General features: G+C 49.4%; 1 protein-coding gene across 2 annotated transcripts in view; it reads right to left on the minus strand.

Annotated features, from left to right (window-relative positions):
- The window catches only part of CEP76 (centrosomal protein 76), a 320,940-nt gene that overhangs the window by 41,579 nt on the left and 252,406 nt on the right, over positions 1 to 26,955 (minus strand). For both annotated transcript variants that reach the window (XM_078687483.1, XM_078687484.1), the window contains one exon: positions 21,236 to 21,402. In XM_078687483.1, the coding sequence (XP_078543609.1) occupies positions 21,236 to 21,402 (167 nt within the window). The remainder of the gene's footprint in view (positions 1 to 21,235; positions 21,403 to 26,955) is intronic.

Consider the following 26,955-nt stretch of genomic DNA (forward strand, 5'->3'; position numbering starts at 1 on the left):
TTTTGGGGAGGCCCCCGGAGCTTGCAAATCTGTTGGTGACTCTGATCTGAGTGGGCTGTCTACGGATCTTCTCATACCCTCCCCCAGCACAGTAATCCCCACTCCCATGCATGAGAGAAGGAGTAGTTTCTGTCCTGTAACTCCAGTTCTGTAGTAGGGGTATCTCTGTTATAGTCATAATCTAGTGAATAGTCCCGCCCATGTGCGAGGACCCCGGCGATCAAAAATAATCTCTTAAATTGTCAGAAAATTGCAGAACTGCAAAGACACTTAAGAGAGAATTTAAAGACAAATAATGCAGCCTATATCCACAGGCTACACTGTCCAGTACTTCAACTAGAAATTCCACCAAAAATCCACAAACAGCAAAGCTTGTCCAGATTTCCCTTGCTTTAACAGTAAAAACCCCTCTGGAATGATAGAGAGGAAGGCATGGACAGACAAGCCCCATAGGCTGCCATTATGTGGCATAAATAGGGTACTGTGCCTTTAAGAGAACTTTCCAGAAATTCTCCCAGTATCCCAGAATGCATAGCAGGTCCCTCTCACTTTCAGTTCTTTTTGAAGGCGTAACACGCCAGACCTGGCGCATTCCTTAAATGAACATCTCTCTCTCTCTCTCTCCACCGGGGAGGCGGGAGGGCGCTTATGACTATAACAGAGATACCCCTACTACAGAACTGGAGTTACAGGACAGAAACTACTCCTTCTGTAGTAGGGGATCTCTGTGTATAGTCATAATCTAGTGAATAGAATGGCAAGCCCATCCCCACACCAAAGCGGCGGTGGAGGAAAGAGAATCAACACCACTATTGTGCGAACAGATTTCGCAGCGAAGCCTGCCCAACCTGAGCGTCTGCCCTGGCATCAGTGTCCAGGCAGTAATGCTTAGCAAAGGTATGGACCGACTTCCAAGTGGCCGCCTTGCAGATTTCTGCAATCGGAACATTACGGAGCAATGCTGTCGTGGCAGATTTGCCCCTGGTGGAATGAGCCTTAGGCTTACCTCCTAAGGTCTTATTAGCTTTTTGGTAACACAACTGTATGCAGGACACAATCCACCTAGAGATAGACTGCTTAGAGGTCGCAAGACCCGTCCTGACTGATCCATAATTGATAAACAATTGGTCAGACCTACGAATATCTTTGGTCTTATCCAGATAAAATTTCAACACCCTCCTGACATCCAGGGAATGTAACGACCTTTCCGCTGGAGATGAAGGATTCTGAAAAAACGTAGGCAAAGTTATGGTCTGGTTGACATGAAAATCAGAAATAACCTTGGGAAGAAATTTAGGGTGAGTACGCATAACAACCTTAGCAGCATGAAATACAGTATAAGGTTCTTGGCAACACAGCGCCTGAATTTCACTCACCCTGCGGGCCGATGTAATGGCCACGAGGAACGCCGCCTTCCAGGACAGGTGCTGCAACGAAGCCTTATGAATAGGCTCAAGAGGCTCCTTCATCAACCTGGACAGCACCACATTCAATTCCCATGAAGGCGAAGGAAGCCTGACAGGAGGGAACACTTTCTTCAAGCCTTCCAAAAAATCTTTGATCACAGGGATCTGGAAGAAGGAAGTCTGCGAAGGGCATTTCCTGTAGGCAGTCAAAGCAGCAAGATGAACCTTAATAGAATGGACATTAAGGCCAGACTGCGCCAACTGTAGAAGATAAGGAAGGATGACATCTTCCTTACAAGTCGTCGGATCATAGTTCTTAGACCTGCACCAGATACAAAATCTCTTCCACTTGTACGCATAGGAAGTCCTAGTGGAAGGTCTCTTAGACTCCTTCAGTATGTCCATACAATCTGCAGGGAGATTCAAATGACCATATTGCACTATCTCAGGAGCCATGCTGCCAAACTCAAAGACGAGAGGTTGGGGTGCAACATCAGCCCCCCGAACTTCGTGAGAAGGTCCGGCCTGCACGGCAGCCGAATGTGAGGAAGGAGAGACCGGTGAAGCAGGTCCGTGAACCACTGTCTGGGCCATTCCGGGGCAATCAGTATCATCCGCGCCCTGGACTGGGACAGCTTGATGAGAACCGTCGGAATCAGGGGAATGGGTGGAAAAGCGTACAGAAAGCTGTTCGACCAGTTGATCCATAACGCATTCCCCAGCGTCCCCGGCTGGTAGTACCTGGAGGCGAAGTCTCGGCATTTGCTGTTTTCTGCGGTGGCGAACAGATCTACGTCTGGAGTTCCCCACCTTGCGAAGACTTCTCCTAGTACTTCGTCGTTTATGACCCATTCGTGGTTTTCCTGAATCAGTCTGCTCAGTGCGTCCGCCTGAACATTCTGCACACCTGGCAGATGGGTAGCCGTTATCGTCAGTCCTCGAGCCAGAAGCCAGCGCAAGATCGCCTGCGCTTCCTGCGACAGGGTGCGTGAACTCGAGCCTCCCTGCTTGTTGAGGTAATACATTGTGGTCGTATTGTCCGTTTGTACAAGTAGAGAGTTGGTCCGGAAGGACGGGTGAAAGGCCTTCAGTGCCAAGTGAACAGCTCTGAGTTCCAGGAAATTGATGTGGTACGTGGACTCCGTCGGGGACCACGTCCCTTGAATCTGTAGATCTCCGGAATGCGCTCCCGAGCCCTGGAGAGAAGCATCCGTCACGATAACCTGAGTGGGAATGTCCTTGTGGAAGGGAACCCCTCTGAGGAGATTCTCTGCTGAACACCACCACTTCAGAGACCGCAGAGCATGCAGAGATAGACGTATCTTGTCGTCCCAAGATCCTCTCCTCTGATCCCACTGATCCTCCAAGCACTCTTGCAACGGTCTCATGTGCAGCCGTGCATGGGGTGTAAGGAAGATACATGAGGCCATCGATCCTAGTAGAGAAGACACCGTCCTCACTGTCGTGGATGGAGCGGTCATAAGAGCCCGAACCTTCAGAAGCAGTGATAATCGTCGCTCCTCCGAAGGAGACACGCTTGCTGACAGCGTATCGATGGAGGCTCCCAAGTACTGAATGCACTGGACTGGAGTCGGAACCGACTTGGACATGTTGATGTGCAACCCCAGCTTGTTCAAGAGAACGCACGTCTTCTGGAAGTGCGCTTGCGCTTCCGTGAAGGAGGAGGCCTTGATCAACCAGTCGTCCAGGTACGGGTAGACAAACACCTTGTTCCTACCACCGCCATGCACTTTGAGAATGTCCTTGGCGCAGACTTCAGTCCGAATGGCAGTACTGTGTATTGATAATGATTGGCGCCGACTTGGAACCGCAGGAACTTCCTGTGTTTGTGTGCAATGGGCACATGGAAGTAAGCGTCCTGGAGGTCTACGGCACATAGCCAGTCTCCCCGTTGCAGCGGAGGATAAATCTGATGCAACGACAGCATGCGAAACTTTTCTCTGCGAATCCACTTGTTTGCTTGTCGCAAATCCAGAATGGGCCTGAACTCGTTCTTGTCCTTTTTTCGAACCAGAAAGAACCGGGAGTACAGACCTCTTCCTCTTTGAGACAGAGGTACGACTTCGATCGCCATTTTCCTTAACAGGATATCGGCCTCCGCCTGGAGCTCGCGCAGTTGATACTGCGAGCCGACCGGAGGAATTGATGGAGGCGGGGGATTGTGAACCGAAGACTATCCATTGCAAACAATATTCAGCACCCACTTGTCCCGAGTAATTTTTCTCCACTCTGCCAGAAAAGATTGAATGCTTCCCCCCCACCGGAGCGGGTAACAGTTGTAGGGGAAGTAAGTGCTCAGGGCCTAGACCCGGCCTGGCCCTTAGTCGCTGGGGCCGACTGATGGCCGCCTCTGCCTCTCTGGCGTTTCTGGAATGGCCTTCTGAACTGCTGCTGTTGTTGTTGCTGCTGTTGTCCAGAAGACTGGCCACGCCCTCTGCCTTGACCACCAAACCGGCGTTGGAACGGACGGTACGTCTTCTTGGTCTCCTTGGGCTTCTCCAAACCCACCGCAGTGAGCGTTTCCGCCTCCGCCTTCATGCGGGCCATTTCATCATCAGCGTGCTTCCCGAACAGGGTTTCGCCAGAGAATGGTAGATTGGCAACCCTTTGCTGAGCGTCCGGTTTCAGAGACGTAAGGCGGAGCCATGCATGTCGTCGCTGGTTTATTCCGTGGCAGAAACCATGCGCTGCCAGTAGAGAAGAGTCGGCTGCAGCGCTGATGACTTGATTCGCCATCAACATCCCTTCGTTTAGCACCTCTTGGAAGTCTTCCCGCTTGTCCCGCGGAAGGAGCTCCACAAATTGTAGAAGGGATTCCCAGAGGGCTCTGTCATACCGACCCAACAAGGCAGTGGCACTAGCAGCCTTCATTGAGGTCGCCGAGGTCCCACAAACTCTTCTCCCAGACGAATCCAACCACCTAGATTCCTTATCAGGTGGAACCGTGGAGGAAGGCGTGGTGGCATGCTGTTTGCGCGCCGCCGTCACAATCACCGAGTCTGGAGGGGGCTCCAGCCTTAGAAAGGCCGGGTCCGAGTCCGGAGCCCGGTACTTCTTCTGCAGTCTGGAAGGTGCCGCCTTAGTCACCGCTGGAGTGAGGAAAAGATCCATGGCCGGTTCTTCCAGACCCGGCACCAGTGGCAGTAACGGCCGAGACAAATGCTTCTGATGGAGCGTCTCGAAGATGACTGATGTCTTGGAGTGGGCACCGTCAAAGTAATGCCCAATTTCGCCGCACCACGTAACAGCACGTCCTGGAAGGACACCAGATCATCGATCGGTGAAACCCTCGTGTCCGGCGAATCCGACAAGGTCGGGGAGTAGTCCCTGGTCCCAGACGACCTGGTCCGTGAACGAGACCTGTGTCTCCTGTGGCGCCGTCTAGATCGTGTGGAAGACCTATGACGCGAACGTTCCCTTCTCCTGGAGCGGGAGCGCGACCTCCCAGCACGTGGGCGCTCCACCGGTTTCCGTGGAGGCGTCTTCCATGGCCTGTCCTGGGGCTTCGGAGTAGGCGTACCCTTAGGAGGTGTCGGAAGCAGAGGCAGCGACACCGACCTCGGTGGCCTATGAGGAGGGACCGACGGCGGAGGCTGCCCCGCAGGAGGCAGCGGAGGAAGGGAGGGGAGCGGCGGATTAGCCGGAGGAGCCTCCTTCGGTAGAGGTGGAGGGGTCGCAGGCCTTGGCGGTGTATATACCACCGAGTACACCGTGCCCGTTGACTTCTTCGAGGGAGGGGCCTGTGATCCAGACCCTCCAGAGTGTGAGCGACGCCTCCGACGTCCATCACCAGATCCAACGTGACTTTTGCCGCCAGAATCCCTCCTGCGCCTCTTAGAGGAGGTTGAGGTCCTTGGTGACGCTGATCTCTTCCTGCTCGACGTCGAGCGTCGTTTTTCAGGCATGGGACGGCGATCCCTCGACTCTGGCGTCGAACGCCGTCTCTTCGACGTCTCCTCGACGTCGAGTGTTTCTTCCTCGACGACGAGCGTCGTCCCCTCGACGACGAGCGGTCAGACCTCGACGGCGAGCGTCGACTCTTCCTCCTCGACGACCGTTTCCTCACAGTCCTCGACGCCGAGGATCCCGTCGACGGCGAACTGGTCGACGGCGACCGGCGGTGTCGCTTCGACGGCGAGCGCCTGTGCCTTCGTCGACGGCGATGCCTCGACTTCGACGTCGACGACGTCGACGGTGACCTCGACGGCGGCTTAGCCAGGCCTCTCGACGTCGATCTTCCACGCTGTCTCGACCCGGAGCCCCGGGGAGAAGGGGAACACACCGTCGTCATCCCTCTCGACGTCGTCGTCAAAGCTATCGACGTCGACGGAGACCGGGACCTTTTGCTGGTCTTCCTGCCTCTGGGGAGCCCCCCAGAGGCCTCAGCAGGGGCAGAGGGAGCCTTCCCAGCCTGCCCAGACCCACCTGCAGCCTGCAGTCGCCTCTCTTCCAGGCCTTGGAGCCTAATCTTCAGCCTTTCCCTCAGGGTCCTTGTAGAAAAGGTCTGGCAGATGTCACAATCTTCAAAGACATGCTCTTCAGAGAGGCAAAGAATGCAGACGTCGTGGGTATCAGTCTTGGCCTTCTTCCTTCCACATGCTGGGCACTTGTCGAATAAAGCAGGCATTTTAGAGCCCTAAAAGCCTGAACAAACACACAGAAGTGAAAAGGAATCACCAAGAATCACTGAGAACACTTTTAAATCCAAAAAGTGAACAAAAAACTCCAATAAACCCTTGAAAGGGGAGAGCTCAATGCACCAGGGTCCTGTAAGCAGGAGCCGGAAAAAGGAACTGAAAGTGAGAGGGACCTGCTATGCATTCTGGGATACTGGGAGAAGTTCTGGAAAGTTCTCTTAAAGGCACAGTACCCTATTTAAGCCACATAATGGCAGCCTATGGGGCTCGTCTGTCCATGCCTTCCTCTCTATCATTCCAGAGGGGTTTTTGCTGTTAAAGCAAGGGAAATCTGGACAGGCTTTGCGGTTTGTGGATTTTTGGTGGAATTTCTAGTTGAAGTACTGGACAGTGTAGCCTGTGGATATAGGCTGCATTATTTGTCTTTAAATTCTCTCTTAAGTGTCTTTGCAGTTCTGCAATTTTCTGACAATTTAAGAGATTATTTTTGATTGCCGGGGTCCTCGCACATGGGCGGGACTATTCACTAGATTATGACTATACACAGAGATCCCCTACTAGAGAAGTCAGGTTCCAGATGGGCAAGGAGGGGTCAGCAGCCTTGCGATCCAGGACCCTTTGGCGGGGGGAAATGACCTCGACTCTGGCGGTGTTCCAGCTGTGACGGATCCAGTTCTCAGGATTTTCAGCTGGAACATTGCGGGAATCGACAGGAAGTTGGAGTTGCCTGACTGGAATGCCCTTGTGGAGGGATATTCCATTTGCATATTCCAGGAGACATGGGCTATGGAGCCCTGCCATAAGGTGGGCTATTCGTCCCACTTTGTTCCAGCTGTTATGTCCCTGGCAGGGAGGGGGCGCCCTTCGGGGGGCCTCCTCATTTGGGTTGCTGTCTCCCTGGATTGCAGGGTGGAGGAACACCCCACAAATTCTCCTGATATCCTCAACATTACGTTGAGGGATTCTCGGGGTCGCCTGCTCTTAGACATTTTTAATTTCTATGCTAGAGGTACTAGGGGAGGAGTACAATCGCCCACCATTGCACTTCTGGAAGATCTCCTAAGGCAACGGCCAAGGAACTCGTACATCATGGTGGCGGGTGATCTAAATTGCACGTTCGAGACCCTGGGCCTTGATGACATGTTAGGCATAGAAGAGGAGGACGCGAGAAAGGGGATTCCGGCCCTGGCTCTGCCCCCCATTAAAAAGTGGTCGCAAGTGGCGTTGCAGATCAACGCATTCAATTTGGAATTCGATCTGAGGGCGGTAAATGGGAGGTCCAAATCTGATCTGAAGGGCGCACACACATACAATAGGCCCAACCATACATCGAGAATAGATTATATTCTTCTCGACGTATGTTTATGGAGCACCCTGAGCGACATGGAGATCATAATCTTCTCTCTCTTGTCTTGTCTCCGGAGTGGCTAAGGGGCAAGGTCGGGTCTCAACAATCACCGTTGGCACCCAACTCCCAGACGATCAGTGTATCTAACTGTGGGAGGCGGTTAAAATGGCCTAAGATCGCCCTGTCCAGTGAGAAATTATCTGCCATAGGGGCCCTGCTGGCTGCAGCCCAGAGCAATTTGGGCTCATTGCTTAGTGCACCTAAGGAGGCCACGCAGGTTTTTTGTGGCCTAATTGGGGCACTGAGCAAACTCTTCGTCTCGCCTAGCAGTGCCTCGGGTATGTCTAATAGGAATAAATCCTGGACAAGACAGGGATGGTACACGACCAAATGCAGGACCTTAAAAAAGGCCTGATAGGGGCTGTTAAATCTAAGTCTAAGCAGTTAGAACAGCAAGGAATGACTATTCTCTCACCATAAAGGCAGCGAAAAGGGAGTGGGAGGAGAAGTTTTGGGAAGATCTTTTGGCTGCAAGCAAGGGAAAGGATGCAAGGGGCTTCTGGAGTTTGATCAGAAATAGGAATAGGAATAGGCCAGATGTTTCGCTGGTTACATGCAACATCCCTGCCCAGCTCTGGTACAATCACTTCGAGGCCCTGTATTCTCAACCTGAAGGGGACCTTAGCGAGTCCTTTTCCTTGGAGGACGACACAATGGTTAGTGGCATTGATGACTTTACTGAGAGGGAGGTGGAGGCTGTAATCAAGTCTCTGGTCCCATTAAAAGCTGCGGGGCCGGATGGGATACCCGGCGACTTGCTTCGTTCCAATCCCAAGGAATGGGGACAATTGGTCGCTACATTATTAAATGCAATCATGAAGGGCGCACTAGTACCTGATTCCTGGAAGGGGGCGGAGGTTGTCCCGATATTCAAAAAGGGGTGTCGGGACAACCCCGCTAACTACAGGTCCATCAGCCTCATTGACTCTTCCCAAAAGGTGGCAGGGAAGGTGATTTTGGGGAGGGTCCTTCAATGGGCAGATGAGCACAAAATACTGTCTGACTTCCTGGCGGGATTCTGCTCAGGTACGGGGACGATAGAACAGGCCTTTAGGCTGATGCTCCTGTACTGGAAGGTGGTGGTGCTGGGCAAGGGCAGTCTTTATTTGGCCTTTATTGACCTGAAGACTGCCTTTGACCTAGTACCGAGGGAGGAGCTATGGAGGGTTTTGCAGGGGCTGGGGCTGCCCCCATACATCCTGTCGCTTCTGATTAAACATCATTCAGACAACTATGCACAGGTGCGGTGGGGCAAGAATGGGGAGAAAACCAACAGGATTCCAGTGCGCAGGGGTGTCCGCCAGGGATGTGTGCTGGCTCCCACACTATTCTCATTGTATGTGAATGGTGTGGTTGAGCACCTGCTTAAGGAACCAGCAGATGCTCCGTCCCTGGCAGGCACCCGGATCCCCACCCTGCTCTTTGCTGACGATACCCTGCTCATTGCAAAGACACCTCAGGGTCTCCAAAAGCTCCTCACCCGCTTCCAGGAGTTCTGCTCCCTTAGGGGCCTGACAATTAACGTAGACAAGACCAAATTCCTGACTATGAACCCTCCCAAAAAGCTAGGGCCCCCTCCGGTTCTAAATACCGTTCCCCTGGAGAGGGTCCGTGAGTTTGACTATTTGGGGATTCGCCTCAATAATTCCATGAGCTGGACCCCACATATCCAAAAGATGTTGCTCAACCACAAAAGGGTGACTGGTGCCCTACTCAGGGAACATCGCTCATCCCCCAAACATTGTATCTCCCCGGCTATAGATATATACAAAGCTAGAGGGGTTGCTGCCGCTCTGTATGGGGCGGAGTTGTGGGGCTCCACAAACCTGGAGGTATTAGCCAAGGCAGAAAGTAAATTCCTGAAAGAACTCTTGGTTCTCCCATTGAGCACTCCTACAGTCCCAGTGCTTCTTGACTTGGGCTGCAAACCAATCGCGGACCAGGCGCGATTACGGCCTCTGCTTTTGTGGGCCCGCCTGTGGAGGGTCCCGGAGCTAGCCTCTTATGCAGCAGGTCTGTCTGAGGTAATTGCAATGGAGGGATGGCATCGAATTAAATGGCTAAGGGACGTTAAGAGCCTACTGGTGGAGCTGGGTTTGGAAGATTCCTGGGTTACTCGTTCTGCTCCTCCGAAAGCCACCCTGAAGAAGCTATATTGGGACTGGATAGCCTCCAAACTAATTCGCAATCCTCGTCACTGCAACTCGACCGCAGCATTCCTGAGAATTAAAGACGTGGCTGCTTATGAGCCTTACCTGGATCTAATCTCCATCCCACTGGACAGGGCTCTCTATTTTAAACTCAGAGCGGGCACCTTACATTTGGCCAACTTGGTGTCCAGGTGGAGATCTTCATCTTCCCAGTCCTCACCCTTCTGTGCTATGTGCTCGACACGGGTGGAGACGGTGGCACATTTTTTCTTCGAATGTCCGGACTATCGTGCTCCAAGGAGGCGCTGGCTAATACCATTGTGCAGGCTCTTAGGTACACTACAGCATCTGGTGGCCCTCCGCATTTTATTGACTGATACATCCCCCTCCATTGTTTGTGGTGTTTCAAAGTTTTTAAAATGGGCTTGGGTGATTCGAGCTAAAAGGCTTTCCATTTCAATGTAATTCTCTTTTTAACTATTTATTGTATTTTACTTGATTATTTTAGGAATCACAACTGTATGTTACTATAAGCCTTGAGAATGTATTTTTGTATGTACTGCTTTTAAGATATTTACGTATCGAAATAAAGCTTTTACAACAACAACAACAATAATCCATCCCTGCCTTCCATAGGTTCAGCGGGGGGGCTCGATCACTCTTCCATGCTTGCGCCAAGTCCCGTTTGGCCACGACAAGACCCAGCAGTAAAAGGTGACGCTTGTAGGTATTCCCCCCAACGCCCTCCAGCACATGGAGAAGGGCCAGACGATGAGTACGGGGAAGATCCCATCCCAGCACCTCCGACAGACAGCTCCATACACCCATCCAGAACCGGGTCAGGCCAGCACAAGACCACACAGTATGAAGCAGAGTACCCATCTCAGCTCCACATCGCAAACACTCTGGGGACCCAATCAAACCCGCTTTCCACAGTCGCTCTCGCGTATAGTAGGCCCTATGCAGATATTTAAATTGGACTAGTCTGAGGTGCACCGCAATAGCAGTCCCTCGCGGGGACTCCAAAGCCTCCCTCCAATCATCTTCATCCAGGGGTCCAACGTCCCCTTCCCAGGCTTCCTTTAATGCAAGTAGGGAGGAGGAACAATGAATGACTAGGGTTTGGTAAATACGTGACACCTTCTTGTCTCCAAGGTCCCCCATGAAAACCTTCGCTTCCAGGGGGCTAAACTCCGGCAGCGACTCCAGACCCACCAAACTGGCCCATGCGCGTGGCGGAACTGCAGGTATTTGAAAAATTGGGTGTTAGGCATATGGAACTCATCTCTAAGCTCCTGGAATGACTTGAGGGCTACTCCGGACACAACATCTCCCAGCGAAGAGATCCCTATAGAATCCCATCCCCCAAACCACGGCAACGAGGCCAATGCGGGGAGTCGCCCGTTATTCCACAGAGGAGTCTCCGCTGTCAATCTGCCCCACCAGCCCATGCGACGCAGCGCCTGTCGTCATATCATAAACACCACTTGCGTGGCACGGGGCAACCGCCTCCGTAGTCTGGCCGAATACAAGATCATGTGCAGTGTGTGAACACCCATCAACGAGCGCTCTAAGGCGTATGCTGGGTCTCCCCTATCTCCGTACCACAATTCATTCAATACTAACAAGTGGGAGGCCTGATAGTATGACAGCACGTCAGATGTTGCAAGACCACCACAGTATGTGGACAGGAAACAGGTACGCAGCGCCACTCTGGCGGCACCCCCAGCCCACAAGAAGCGTCCCAGAACAGAATTAACCTGCCGGAACCACTGGGGTGCGATCGGGTGCGGATGGTTCTGCAGCTGATACAAAAGGCGTGGGAGTGCAACCATTTTAAAAATCGCAGACCTACCGTATATAGTAAGAGGCATTCGGGACCACGTTCTAATGTCCGACTGAACTCTTCCCCAGACCGGTATCACGTTGCGCTCCCAAGAGATCGCCGCAGACTCGGACAGGAACACGCCGAGGTATAACAAGCCTCCGACCGCCACCTGTAAGGCTGACGCCCAGGAACCCGCATACGCCCCAGCACCCACATGGTGGATTTACGCGGGTTAAGATACAGACCCGAAACCTCGCCAAATATGCGCATGATTTCCAGTACCCTTGGGCCCGATCTATCCAGGTCCGTAAGGAAGAAGAGGACGTCTCGTCCGCATAAAGTGCGATCCAGTCAGTGAGTCCCCCGTACCACCTGAAGCCCCGAAGCTGCGCATCGATTCGCTCCCAAGAGGCCAGGGGCTCCATGACGAGCGCAAATAAGTACGGGGACAGTGGGCAACCCTGGCGGGTTCCTCAACCAATCGGAAACCTCTCGGAAACCGCCCCGGAGACTCGCACGGACGCCGTAATGTCGGTGTACAACAGCTTGAGATACGAAATAAACACAGGGCCCAGGTTAAGATGGGGCAGAAGCGCAAACTAGTAGATCCAGCTCACGGAGTCGAACGCCCTATCAATATCCGCCAACAGTAGGGCGGCCCGCTCTCCCGTGGCGCCCATCGCATCTACTGCCGTCTGCGCCCGTCTGATGTTGTGTCGCGTCGCCCTGTGCGGCATGAAGCCAGCCTGGTCCGGGTGAACCAGATCAGCCACGTATGGGAGAAGACGGTTCGCCAACGCTTTTGCCAGCAGCTTAGCCTCAATGTTAAGCAAAGATATAGGGCGATACGAATCATGTCGGTCAGGCGGCCTACTCGGTTTCTGGAACACTACCACCTCGGCGTGGCGCCAGTCTGCTGGCAGCCGACCCAGCTCCCGCGCCGCCTCCAACACAGCCCTGTAGTGGGACCCCAATTGGAGCTGGAATTTCTTGTAGAATTCACACAGGAAGCCACTCGGCCCGGGTGCCTTTCCGGTGTTGAGCTGTGCCAACGCATCTCCCAGCTCCTCCGCCGTGAGAGGGAGGTCCAACGCCGCTCGCGTTTCGTCAGAGACGGCCCTCGGGGGCAGGTCAGTAATAAACTTATCGACCGCATCAACCGGGAGGCAATCCTGCGGCGCATATTGCTCCGCATAATATCGAGCAAAACTAGCCGCCAACTCCACTGGGTCTGTCACCGTGACTCCATCTCCATCTGTGAGTCCCGGCAGTGTAAGCGGCTGCAGGGCACCGTGACACAGCCTATGAAGCATAGTACAGGACTTGTCTCCCCACTGGTAAATCCTACTTCGCGTGGCCAGCCATGCCTGTCTGGCCTCATCTAACAACACGGACGCATAGGACTGCTGTGCCTGTAGGAGTAGCCGCACCGCCACATCGTCCCCCTCCCCCTGGCACCGCCGCTCAAGAACCTCCACGCGCGCCGCTGCTGCAACTATGGCCTCCTTGCGTCGGCGACGGGCCGCCGTACACCACGCTATGTCTATTCCCCGCAATGTGGGCTTCATGGCCTCCCAGACTACCGTCACATCTACGTCCGCACCAAGGTTCTCCTGCCAATAATGAGCTATCGCCCCCCGCATATGGTGTACATAATCAGCCTGCTGAAGATGCCATGGGGACATCCACCATCGAAACGGTTGCCTCCTCCTGTGCAATTCAATATCTACAGCCACTGGGGAATGGTCAGATAACCCCCTAGGCAGGATATCTGCCCCTCGCACTCTACTCAAATACGCACAGGGCACAAACACACAATCCAGTCGCGGGAAGGAGCCATGCACAGCTGAAACAAAGGTATACTCTCGAGCCGTAGCATGCAAGTGTCGCCAAGCATCTACCCAGCCCAACCCTTACACCATCGCACTCAGCCGGGTGGGAGTAGCAACAGTCAGCGTCTCCTGCGGTCTCCGACGGTCTATACTGGCATCGATCACATCATCACCCACACATATTTTAGTTGAGTAAATTCATCGTTTTGATATATTTCTCATTGTTCAGTACATACATGAATCAGCAGGTAAAGATAAAGTAGTGCTTGTGCTTAAGAATAAGGAGTGAAGACCAGACAGTTAGAAGCTACACACTGTTCCTTATTACAGAAAAGCACTGGTCTATGCAAGAACCAGTATTGTCAAGCCGGTCTACGACATTTATTCAGCATCTATTTACATTATTCGTGAGTGCATAGATGCAACATCAAATTGTAGGGGACAACTGGTGGGACAGGCCCTTGCTGGGGGGATGTGTCGACGTTTCGACCCGTCTTGTGCGTAGAAGGCGACTTGAAGCCTCTGCTTGCAGGTGTTCTTCAGGACAAGGGGGTAGGGCCAACCTAATACTGGTACCAGTGAAGGGCGTCCCAAGTAATTAATCCAAAGTGGCCAAGTGCCAATGTAGGGCAGGCCCGGTTGCTACTCACATTAGTGAAAAAGGGCGCAAAATTGCGGTTTGGTGCGCTGGGGAGAGACCACCAAAAGTGAAGTCCTCAAAGGAGAAGTTGAATCCAACTTAATAAGTAACCTGGAGAAGGATTGAATCCATTCCTGCAAAAGTACCGGCTCACTGCGCCTCCTGGAAGCTGCTGTCAAGTTTCCATCCCTGTGTAGCCTTTATCTATATTCTCATCTGGTGAAATGGCCCAACCTTTTCCAGAACTCCCTCACTCAAACCTCATCGAGTTAATAGCAACTCAATGTCAACAATGGGACTGCCCGAGGCCAGTCTTTGCAATCTTGCCAATTCTCTTCACAAGTTCACGCTGCAGATGTCTACAGGTATCATCTATTTTATCCAGACATTCTTTCCTAGGAACCACCTTAAAGTCTCCCACTCATTCCCACTGGTATGCCTTAAGGTCCAATTATTCTCAAAGTATCCCCGCACATCCAACCGAAAGGCCAAATTCTGCAAACTTTCCGCATGTAACCTTAAAGGGGAAAACGAGGCCCAACCCTGTCCAAGTTACATTCCACAATCAGCACAGCATGGTCCGACAGGCAAACCGTTTTCAGAGCTTTTGGACCCTCTACATACAATTTGAAACATGCAAATCACCTGGCCTTCATATGTGGGATCACCAGTTTTCCTAACAGCCTGCAGAATCACATCCCTAGCTCGATAATTAAGATTTTAGCAAATACCATTCAGTAGGGGGCTCTCAGAGGTGGCTAAGGGGCCAAGGCCCTATGTGCCCTCTTCACCACAAAAAGAGGTCAGACAGGCCTTCAAGTTTCAAAACAGTTCTGATCCAATTTGAGGAAATGGTATGGTGCTATACACTCCACTTTCTCTGGAAATCCCACAAAACAGAGGTTACATCTTCTAGACCTACCCTCTGCATCCTCCAGTCTATTGTCTAAATGCTTCGTAAGCCCTGGGAGTGAGCTCATTGTAGATCTGAGGGTCTTTTCTTCTGTCTACAGCCATTCCACATTTTGCTCAGTTTCAAGTGTTTGCTCACAACCCTCCACAGGTCCACAAGAAGGAGGTTAACCTCCAGGGAAATGGGGTCTGTTTTCACCTTCAGGGTAGATTTAGAGAGTTTTAACTTGCCACCTGGATTGGGCTTCATAGAGACCCTGGGTCTCCTGCAGGTCTCATCGTAGGCTAGTAAAACTCAAGGCCCTGCCACCCCAGCAGCATATTAATTCATCTTCATTTGTTGAGTCGTTTTAGTCTCCTTGTCTTCCACCATATTCTCAATCATAGGGGGCCAAGTACACAAATGCCTCCAGTCCACAGGGAGGCTGGTTCAGGCGGCAGCAGTAGGTCAAGGGTGGGGGGTGGAAAGACCCTGAGGTGTAAACTCAATCTGTCCCCGCCAACAAACTCCTACGCTGCGACTCCACTTATAGGCAAATGTGGCCCATAGCAGTTCCAAGATGGGAGGTCGAGGGGGGGGGGGGGGGGGGGGGGGGGAGTGCCACTCAACCTTAGAATGCTAACACCTCAGAGGGAAAAAAAGGGAGAGGAATATCCCCACACATCAGTGTCTCAATCCTACCTCAATGTAGGCTTACGGGCAACACAGCTGACCAGTTCAGTGTCATTCTGGCATACAGTCACCTCAAGGTCTACACCACTGCTCCCAGGAGTCATAGATTACCTCCACAACGTCTCCTCCGGTGACTCCGGACTCCCAAAAATAAAGAGGGTGGGCAAGTGACCCCACTGTGTTCGAAAGGGTAGAGGCCCTCAAAGAGGGGAGGCCGTACATCCGCAGGCCAAAAGCACCCCCCTGAGCCTGGTGTCCAGTGGGCACAATCGCCACTACAACACTACCCCTACTGAAGGATAGCGAGGGGGAGTCGCCTACTTCACCTCCTTACCAAGGACTGCAGATGGTCCAAGATAATTACTCTGGCAGGTAGGGGGCCACACACCCACAGAGTGATTTTTTTTTTTTTAATGTTTAAAGACCTTTATTGTGCAAGATATCTTTCACATAAGTCCTGGCCTACAACACTCAAGGGCCGGCTGCGGAGGATGGCAATGATAGGAAAAATCGGCAAGATGACACAGCCTTTCAGCTGGCAACCCTGGGGTCCGGCGGCACAGTAAAACAATGACATGTAGACATCTTATAATTCACAGCATAATAGACAAGCAGGTCTATAGGTTTTTTATTTTTTCCTTTATTTTCGGTGTATCAATGTATCCCTGGCATCTGTACCATATGAATAACAGTCCATGTCCACTGTGGAGTGCGGCAAGCAGTTACAGCTGTCCGGTACCGTGTGGACAGGTGGTAGAGGAACTGAAAAGCAATCTGTAAAGATGCCACCATGATGTTCGCAAGTGTGTGGTTGTATAGCTCACTAAGGTAAGAGAGTTGTCTCATTTAGTCGGCGGCGTCAGACAGTGCCTGCCGTAGTCAGGGCCGCTGTGTCTGGTGTCCGGCCGTGCGCGGAACCTCACACACCCACAGAGTGATGCCATCACAACCCACAGCCGGCTCCCGGGTGCTTAAACGCTCCAGGGAAAGCAGTGTCTCCTCACTGGCTCTGTAACAAGTGGGGCCCGGGGGGATTATCCGACCACCATGCAACCTTATCAAGAGCTTCTCCCCATGGTGTTCATCAATGTCGACTCGGACCCAGAGGTGCACCAAGCCAGCCTCTCAGGCCCACCTCTTGCCCAGCCCCAGGTGAGGTTTAATAGCGTGCAACAGGAAGGACAGGAGGGGCATACCACTCAGTTCCTCCACGGGCCCAGTCATAAATTCATGGCTGGAGAGACATCTGGGCCTCCCTATCGTCCGGAGCAGTCCTCCACTGCAGCCCCCTTGGCCGCGCCCACCATCTTGGCATGACAGCCGAAGTCTGCAGTCACAGCACTTATTTGGCTAATGTCCAGATTGTGATGGGAGCCACCCCCTCCACTGCATTGGAGAGGCAGTTTTCAGCCCACAGGGTCCCAAGGTTTATAAGGATGAAGACATTGGGCCGAAAGCACCTGTAGTTAATGCACATGGCATGCAGAATTGATGGTGATAAGAACCAATGTCTTGATTGGCAGATGCCTGTACATGGACTCAAGTGTAGGCACACAAAAGGAATGTCAGGTCTAGTTCTAGATCCAACTGAGGCAAGACAAATGGCTTTGGAAAGCACACATGTGTCAGGCCCCATGACATAATGTATCATAACCGGTGATTTAACCTGTTCCATGCTCATGACAAGGTCAGCTCGTCATGAGGCACACTGGAGCTGTGCTCATGACAAGGTGAGCTCGTCATGAACAATGGAATTTCATAAATATCAGCACCCAGCGGGAATTGCCTTAGCAGTCAAGGTGTTAAAGAGACAGGGTTTATCAGGTAATATAAAATGGCCAAAGAGCTAATAAATACACTTAATAATGCCCTCTGCAAAACAAAAAAACCAAATAACAATAATCAGAAACTTTTCAGAGGGTCGAGAAGACAGAGCGTGCACCAAGCCACAAAACTTTACCAGACCATATTTGAATTCCGTGGATGGAACACTGGCAAGAATTACATCTGTCACTTCATGAAGGAAGTCAAAAGAATAAATTGTCACTGCTCAATCTCCATGCATGGAGGTCTAAAGGTGTGGAGGTTTAATTTTTCAGATCCTTCCCTGTGGCTGAGACAGGATGCTCTCTCGAAGGGGTAGCCAGATCAGAGTGCTAATACTCAAACCCTGGACCTCTGGGAACCACCCTCTCCTGGCCAGTCCATGGCTATAAAGATGTCTTGGGCTTTGTCTGTCTGAGGCAGGAGAGGAAGCACCAGGAACATGTGCAAGATACTCATGTCCCATCTTAGGGTGAATGAGTCTCCCATTAACCTTTTTGGAGGCAACACCAATGTGCAGAAGATTTGCCACTGCATATTCTCGATAGTGGTGTAGAGATCTAGTCTGTGCATGCCACCTCAGGATGGAGACGCCACTTGTGCTCCACCAGCGGACTTGTGCTCAAGCTCATCTGCTCTTGCGTTTAAGGACTCCACTAGTTGGTTGTCTACCAAAAAGATCTTCTCCAGAGATGTAGGACCTTCTGGTACAGGATCCAAGACCACCTCGTGGTGTACAAGCCTTCCCCTGTAGTTTGGTAGAAGGTTTTGAAGGACATGAGGCTCCCAAAACATTGATGTGTAGCTGGGTTTACATTGGACACATTAGGCCCCTTAAAAACCACCTCACCAAGATGGCCTTCTCAACTATGAAATTATGCATCTCTTACTAATGTGACATCCAGGTGGGGAAGGGCAAGTGGCCAGCCAATTGTAAGACTGGTGCTTGTCTGCCACCACGTGAGGTCCCGAGCTGTCTCTAGCAAGATATGGTCAGAGTCAGAGACAAACTCGAAGTTGGGCCCAGGGAAATCTTAGATTCCACTGTAGGGTTAGCAGGTGCCATCTGGAGTATGTGATAGAGGATGCATGAGGCCAGGAGCCCAAGAATCCTCAGAACCATCTTCAACGAGACTCAGGACTGTGCCCAAAATGTTGGGATCATATCCTGAAGATCCTGGACTAGCTGAGGGGGTGAAAAGGTCTTGAACACCACAGTTCCTATGATAGATCCTATGAAGAGAATCCTCTATGTAATGCTCAGGAGTGACTTTCGCTCGTTGATGGAAACCCCAAGGAGATCAGGAGCATGGCTGTTGTCCGGAAGCGGTGTGTGACTAACTGTAGCAAACCCACCTAGAGTAACCAGTCATTGAGATACGGAAATATACGTATCCCTGACCGCCAAAGATGAGCTACAACAACCACCATTTGTGAACACCTGAGGGGCTGAGGTAAGGACGAAGGTGAGCACAGAAAGTTGGGAGAGTTCCGACCACACAGTGAACTGCAAGTACCATCTGTAGGACTGCATGAGCAGCATATGAAAATAAGTGTCCTGCCAGTCCAGGGACATATATTCTTCAGGATCCAGAGCAAATAGGATCATCACCAGAATAAGCAGTTTGAACTTGTACTTTCTCAGAGAGGTGTTCAATAGCCAAAGGTTTAGTACAGGCCTGAGGCCTCCATGCTTCTTCAGTATGAGGAAATAGTAAGAGTCACACCCCTCACTCGTCTCAGATTCTCAGCGTTTGGGACTTGTACAATGTCACATTTAGCCACCAGGAGGTGGATTTCTTGCATAAGATTGATGTGTAGTCTGCTGAAATTTGACCTGGGGTGGACTGAATCTGAGGTGGGGAAGAAAGGTATGGTGCAGCTCATTTGATAACTTGCAAAGTTCATTGGTCTGACATGATGAATTTCCACCCATGACGGAAATACTGTATCCTGCACCCCATCAGCTGGTTGTGAGAGGGCGAATCAAAGTGACTTGGGAACCACTGTAGTAGAGGAGGAAGAGTTGGAGGACTGCCATACTCAAACATTCACTCTGCCCTGAAATGGCTGAGTTTGCTGTTGAACTGGCTGGGAAGGTTGACACTGACAGTAAGCTAGGCTGTTGTAATAGTACTTAAGCTTTCTATACTGAAAGTGGAATTGTCTGGCCAGGGATAAAACCCCAAGGATCAAACTGTGGCGTGACTATCTTTTAATTGCTTGAGAGCAAAGTCAGCCTTTTCTTACAAACAGCCTAGAGCCATTGAAGAGAATGTCCATAAGGGACGCTTGGACACACCCAAAAAACCCAGTTGAATGCATCCAAGCATGTCTTCTAAGTACTACACTGGCAGGGTGTATAGGGTTGGTAGTGTACAGGCCTACACACATATTTTGCTGCGTCCTGTCCATCTTGGATTGCTTGGGCCAGGAGTTCCTAAGGTGATCCGGAAGGCAAGCAAGATCTCACTGGACAGGTCCTATAAGGCATGAGTGTCTCTGTCCAGAAGGCCCACTAACAGAGAACAAAAGGATAGACTAGCAGAGGAAAACATCTGCTCAGCAAAGGCAGGAATATATTTTGACTCTCTATCCTGGTGCTTCGTCGGAAAAGTGTTTTGATTGACTTTACTTGTGAATGGCTGCACACAAGGCTTTCAGCTGTTGGGTGTTTATCAGGAAGTCAGGGTCACCAAGGAATTGCCTGTGTCATTTTAAACCAAATGGCCACGACAGTGTCCGTAAGGTCTTCCTTAAATGGTAGGGGCTTAAATGAAGCTACACCAAGCAAAGACATCAGTCAACTAGCTTTAGTTTCCAGGGCATGCAGTTGTAAATCTAGCACTTGTACTACACATCACTACATAAAATGAGGCAACTTCTTCAGTTGGTGGACTAGGTGGCGAGCTCATGAAGTATCTAGCTCACTTGCACTTTACAAGACTAAGTACAGTCTTTCAACAGTACAATGAGGTAGGAGCAGATTGTTCGACTCCTCGTCATCACCAGGGCAGGGACCCAATGGATCGCTGGCTCTGAGTCAGAAGACACTAGACACTTCAAGTGACACCCTTGCAACTGCATGCCAGACTTTGATTTGCAGAATGGGGACGCGTCCAGTATGGTATTTGCGCTTATGGCATGCTTTCAACTTCAACATACTGAAAGACTCCAAGCGGGAACATAATTTTTTCCAGGATCGACCGACCTTGTGACCAAGAGCGGCCCAATAACCTGGAGCAGAGCGGGACATATGTTTCAAACGCAACCTCCACTTATGCTCAGTGACCTAAAGCTACGTATTCCGCTCCCTGGTTGCCTTTGGGTGCATAAGAGCCCACTAACTGCACAACTTCAAGTCATGACCAGACCCCAAGCACCATATGGACATGTTGTACAGGTCTATGGCAGATATCTGCGTCCTACATACTTTGAATCCTTTTGCTTTTGGAGTAAGCATGTTCCCTGGTACAAGGTTTTCCAAATTAAGGAGTCATCCAACAAAGTCGGGAGAGGAGCTCCAGATCCACGTTTACAAGTGCGGAATGAAAGGAACCAATGTCGGTGCTCAGAGATGGGGCTTATATGCAGCTTTGCTCCATCATTTTTAGGCCTGTGTGAAATTCAACATGGAGACAACGCATACAGGCACTGGAGCACTGCTGAAAACTTATCCGGATCCAGTCTGGCTCCTGGGAATATTTTAAAGGTGTGGAATCTGCGGATAGAAATAGCCATTAGAAAATCTGCATTACCACTGAACTGCAATAGCCAGAAATTAATTTACTCCTAAAGAGCATCTGAGAACCTCAGGTAGGCAGGAAGATGACATTGGGGAAGGTGTGGGCCCCTTTTTTAAAAGGATTCTATCTTGTATGCTACCATGAACGATTTTACTGACCTGTGTCCTGTTAAACTCTCCCAAAAAGTGATGGTCCCATCAGTACCGCAAGTCATCACCCACGTGTGCGGAACTCCTTTTGCCTTTGTTCCCACACACACAAAAGCATCCAAGCCAAAACCAAGGAGAAGGCTGCACAAAAGGTTAGAATGGTCTTCACAGTCACCCTGAAAAAGAAGCAGCAGAGGAGACACTCATTCAGAACATATTACAAAATGTATATATCAATTTAGGGATACTGTAGATTATGCTGAATCTAAATATCAAACAAAACAACATGGCTCCATAGTGTTCTCAAACAAACCACAGGACCAATGTCAATCTCTATTGTGGCTCCTTCAGGAAAAGCCTGAGAAAAGCAGCACTGAAATCAAGATTCAACAAGCAAAGATTGTGTGGGTTTGTTAAATTAACCAGCATGCAGTTATCCAACTTGATCTTCAACAACAGTGGACTAGTACTAGTTTAAAGGCATGATCAATGACAAATGGATTGTTACTGTATTTGATCAACTACCCAGTTTCTGGGTGCAACTTGACTGGTAAAACATAAGAAACACCATTTGTTCTTCATTCCAGTGGTCATCATGCAGTATGGAGGGATTGTCTCCTTGAGGAAGTCACATGTGAGGCTTTGTTTCCAAGATCTTAGTGAAGTCAGAGGCTACAAGACTTAGATATGGCAATCTCATATATTCACCACTGATGCCCTGACACACAATACAATTGGACCCCAAACTGGTCTTCCAAGTACAGCTCTCCACCACTTGTCTCTGTCAGGATAGCACAGCAGAGCAGTCCAAGGTTTCCTTAAGGAGGTGATGTGAACAAGACTCTTTGAACACTCAATATTCAATCAATGCCCTATTTATAAAAAGGCATTGTCAAAGCCAATAGGTCTCACCTATGTGAGAGCTATTGGCTAGGCTGCTGTTCAGCATAGCTAAAGGTTAGTGGAGTGGCGTAGAGACGCATGGAAGAGAGTGGAGAGCAGTGGCACTGAGTGGTGTAGAATGAGGTGAATTTGCATTGAGAAGAGTGGAGTGGCATAAAGTGGAGTGGCATAAAGTGGAGTGGCATAGAGTAGAATGGCGTAGAGTAGAGTGGCGTAGAGTAGAGTGGCGTAGAGCAGAGTGGCGTAGAGCAGAGTGGCATAGAATGGCAGAGCAGAGCGGCATAGAGCAGAGCGGCATAGAGCAGAGCAGCATAGAGCAGAGCAGCATAGAGCAGCGCGGCACAGAGTAGACTAGAGTGGCATAAAGTAGACTAGAATGGCATTGAGTGGAGTGGTGCAGAGTGGAGTGGCGCAGAGGGGAGTAGAGTTGCATAGAGTAGAGCGGCATAGAGTAGACAGTCTATTGAGTCAGAAGACATACAGAGCAGATGTACATATGTCAAACCTTTTATAAAGCTCATCATGACAGATGATTTAAAAAGGGACAGTTGTCCCGGTAAACGTAGAAAGGCCAATGGTCCAACAAATAACCTTAAATAGTGCCTCCTGTAAAGCCTTGCAGGACCAAAAAAACAGAATATAAATAAAAATCCCACAATTGTGCTTGTAAAGTGTCACTCTTGCGGATGTCACATCAGGCCACTAATTTGTTTCGGTGCCGGCTTAAATATATTTTTTAGAAGAGTGCCTGGTGGTAGATGACATCCACCATTTCAGGCAGCATATCAAATGCAGTCAACTGCTGCTGCTCAATTTCAATGCATGGAGATGTAAACTGTACAAACTCAGGTAAAGGACATTGTCTTAATGCTGCGACAGAAGTCCACCCAAAGTGGCCAGATGCTCATGCCTAGAAATTAAGGGTACCACACTCTCCTGCCCCAATCAGCAGTCACCAGGTTGACTTGGGCCTGGTCATTCCTGATCTTATTCAGAACAAACAGCAGATGCAGCAGTGGCGGGAAGGTGTAGAGGAATTCTGAGTTCCATTCAAGCCATAATTCATCCCTTAGCAAGCATTTTCACAGAAGCTCTAATGCGCAAAACATTTGACACTGTGCATTCATCAGCGGGAAAAAGATCTAGCCAGGTTTTCCTCACAGTCAGCAGATGCTCTGTACCACCTTTCATGATCTGACAGACACCATCTGCTGAGCTCTGGCACTGAAGGATCCTGCCGGATTGATCAGGAAAAAGCCCTTATGCTCCAACCAATTCAGGAGGAACAGCACCTTCAAGCACAAGACCCAGGGCCACACTCTGCCCTGCTTGCTACTGTACCACATAGCGGTGGTGTTGTCTGTGGGAACCCTCATCAGCCTCCCCTTGATGTATAGCAGGAAGGCATTTAAAAGGCAAGATGAATGACTATCAACTCCAACAGATTAATATGGAGCTGGGTTGCCGTCAGAGACTATAATCCTGATTTTCCCCTCCCACAGATGACCTTCCAAGCCTAACAGTGATGAGTTTGTCATCACCATCAGCTCTGGCTGGGCGAGGGAACGGGGATAGCTGCTGGACCAATTTGATCAATTCAAGCAGCCACCCCTGAATATCGTAAGCCCTATCTCAAAGATTCGAATGACATCCAACAGATTTCCTTGATTCTGGCCCACTGGCAATTCAGATTCCATTGCACAGCCTGCATGTGCCAGCTGGTGTAATTGACAAGGAGGATCCACAAGGCTAAAAGCCAAGAAGCCTCAGAGCCGCACTCACAGAGGCTGAAACATCGCTAACATAGTCTGAATGCTCTGAACTCGTTGCAGCAGACTTAAGGCCCTGCACTGTATCCAGGATTGCTACAATGAATTGGAACCTCTCTGAAGGAGTCAGCTGCAGCTTTGGCTTGTTGAATGATATCAAGAGGTTTGCCATTGTCTGGAGGTGGTCTGAGACTGATTTCTGGCGAGCCTGCCTTCAAAGATCAGTCGCCGAGGTAGGGAAAAGCTGACATTTCCCTGATCTAAGAAGGTGGGCAGCAACCACCGCCATCACTTTTGTGAACACCGATGGGGTGCTGATGAGGCTGAAGGGAAGCATGGCAAAATGAAAACAAATCCTAGCCTACCTTCAAGTGCAGGTCTGTGGAACTGCACGGCAGGTATATAAAAATATGCATTCTACAGGTTTGATGGAGCAGGATTTCGCAAAAAGAAACCTGCTCAAACGAACCTCCCCATAATACGTACTAACAGGAAGTAGAAATAGAAAACTAATGTACATTTTACACTACACAAGAGAAATCTGCTTTGCATATGCATGTACTAACTCGGAAATAATAGGTAAATAAGCGGTATGTAGTAATATTGTGTTTAGAATGAAGCGAGAAAACTTGCATGGCCAGGCCGCATGTGTATTCAGTAAAAAGCATGATGTGTGTTGCTTTAAACCTAATAAATAATGCTGCTTTCCTGCTTAAGCTATGCTAGGATAACTTATAACACGTAATAGAGCTGAGGTGGGTGGTAAGCGGTGAAAATGCATTGTCACATAATTAATTGTCTGTTTTCCGTTTATTTAGTATTTGGCGAATCCTCCATTTTATTAAAGTTGTCCGTGGTGCAAGTGGGCCAAGCGAGAGAGGAGTCGTCATGGCGGACAAACTGAAACCGCTGATCACAGCAGAAAGAGCCCAACACTGTGAAGTCCAGAATGTTGAGTGCCTGCCAAGAAGCAGTGAGAGACAACTAAATGCCTGCTTATGTAAAAAGGTTTAGAACAATAGGGTAGTCAAAAAGTAGATGAACTCAGGATGGGGTGACATCCCACCCCATAAAAATTAACCAATCTCTTAGCTGGAAAAGTGAAGATTTGCAACTATTGTGGGATGGACATGACACTTTAGAGTATATGAATGGGTGCATTTAGGGGTGTGGTTTACGCTTAGGCTGGAAGGTGTGCGAGAGGGAGATAGGTCACTGTCTATCGGTTTGCAGAGGCCTAGCTGATCCTGTCCTGTACCGTTCCTGTCCCTTTGAGTCTTTGCTCTCTGACTATCTCGGAGAGCCCCCACCACTATTTGGGCCTGTGGGTAGATTTCCCTACAGATCTTTCTTATAGGTTTGTATTTCTCCAAACTGTATTGCCCAGTTAAGATGCAAATGTATTTTTGTCTTTGAAACTTTTGCCTCTCCATCTATCTTAGTCTGTATTATTGAGCACTGTATCTTAATTGTTAGTTCTGTACTATTGAGCACCTTATATCTGAATCACGTATAATTGTATTCTTTTATGCTAATTATTTTTTTCCATGTTTACTCTTGCTTTCAATGTATGACATGTAAAGCGCTCTAATACCTGCAAGAGTCTTTTTCGCGCTATATAAAACCTTCAAAATAAATAAATAAATATCCACTCCGATATATGATTTATGCTTATATTTTGTCTGTACCTAATGTCTCTCCATCCATCCACTCTGTGCAACGTATTATTGATGTTTAGTTCCGTTATTCATTTGCAATAGGCTGGTGTTCTCTTTCTGTGTGGATTTCATGGTTTGACTGAAAATTCTAGATACAAAATCTCCTTATTAATCATACCAGGAATCTGTGATTATTTATGCCAAATGTATGATTTATTATGACAGTAATACCATTGCCTTCAACTCTTCATCTAATTGGTTCATCGACCAACTAGAGGAAAAGTTGAATATTTAGGTTTAAATGTAATAAGTTTAGGTTGTTTACACATGAAAGTCGCAAAGAGATAAAATAGAAGTAAATTCAAATTTGACCCCAGCGCATAAGGGATTTATGTGAATGTGTATGTGTATGGGCCAATGTATTTTGTTAAGTATTGATCCCTGATCAATTTATTGGGTTCGTGCTGGATCAATTTCTTGGTAGCAGAGGATGGTTAAATTATTGATTAGTTGGGTAATGGTTATTGATTATATGTTCTTAACATGAGAAGTTAGTGTCTTGTTCTATGTTGTCTAGAAGAACAGGTACGGAGCTGCCCGAGGAATCCCGGGAAGGAAGTTAGGATAGTGTGGTAAAGAAATCACACTGTAGAAGTACTTTGTCTGTTGTAATAATAAGGAAAAGCTACGCAGGGCTGTCAGTGTTATAATTAGGGAAATTTCGTATTTAAGTAGAGTGTTTGAAATAGCGAATGGTTCACTTTCGAAACTCTAGCAGTATCCCCGGGGGAGTAACAGGACACCATTGATGCCAATAAGTCTTCCTGTGAAACTTTGTCTTTATCCCTAGAGGAGTAATAGGTCTTCCCGGAGCTGGTTAGAGAAGCGAGATAACGCTGGTCGTTATTATTACTTGCAGTGTAAGGGAAAATTCTCTTGGGACAAGTGAAAATGTCTATCTTTTTATTTAGCGGAACAGACAAGGTAGCATTGTCTTTATATTTTGTCACTAACTGATTTTGATTAAGACAAACTCAGAAAAATATTGCCGTAAGATTTTGTGAAGGGAGGGTCAGTAGTAGGAGTAATACTGACGTCACAAAAGTCCGCGCTGGCATTGGTCAGGTAGCGGGCGTGTGCTGAGCTCTGATTGGACGGCTGGCGTGAGTTGCGCTGGTATAGGGCAGAAATTTGCAAATAGGAAAAGGAGAATTACGGAGAAGTTTTGTTGTTCTGTTCATTGTGATACACTAGAATAAGGCGTTTGAGGAAATAGGATGGTTACAAATGGTAAAGAATTTCTTTAAAAATAATAAGAAAATTGTGACTAGGGAGGGAATTCCAATTCCACCTCCAAGAACGCCCATTTCTTAAATAATGATGGAGCGAGGGTATCATA

Source organism: Lissotriton helveticus, chromosome 4_1 (assembly GCF_964261635.1).
Source record: "Lissotriton helveticus chromosome 4_1, aLisHel1.1, whole genome shotgun sequence".
Lineage (NCBI taxonomy): Eukaryota > Metazoa > Chordata > Amphibia > Caudata > Salamandridae > Lissotriton > Lissotriton helveticus.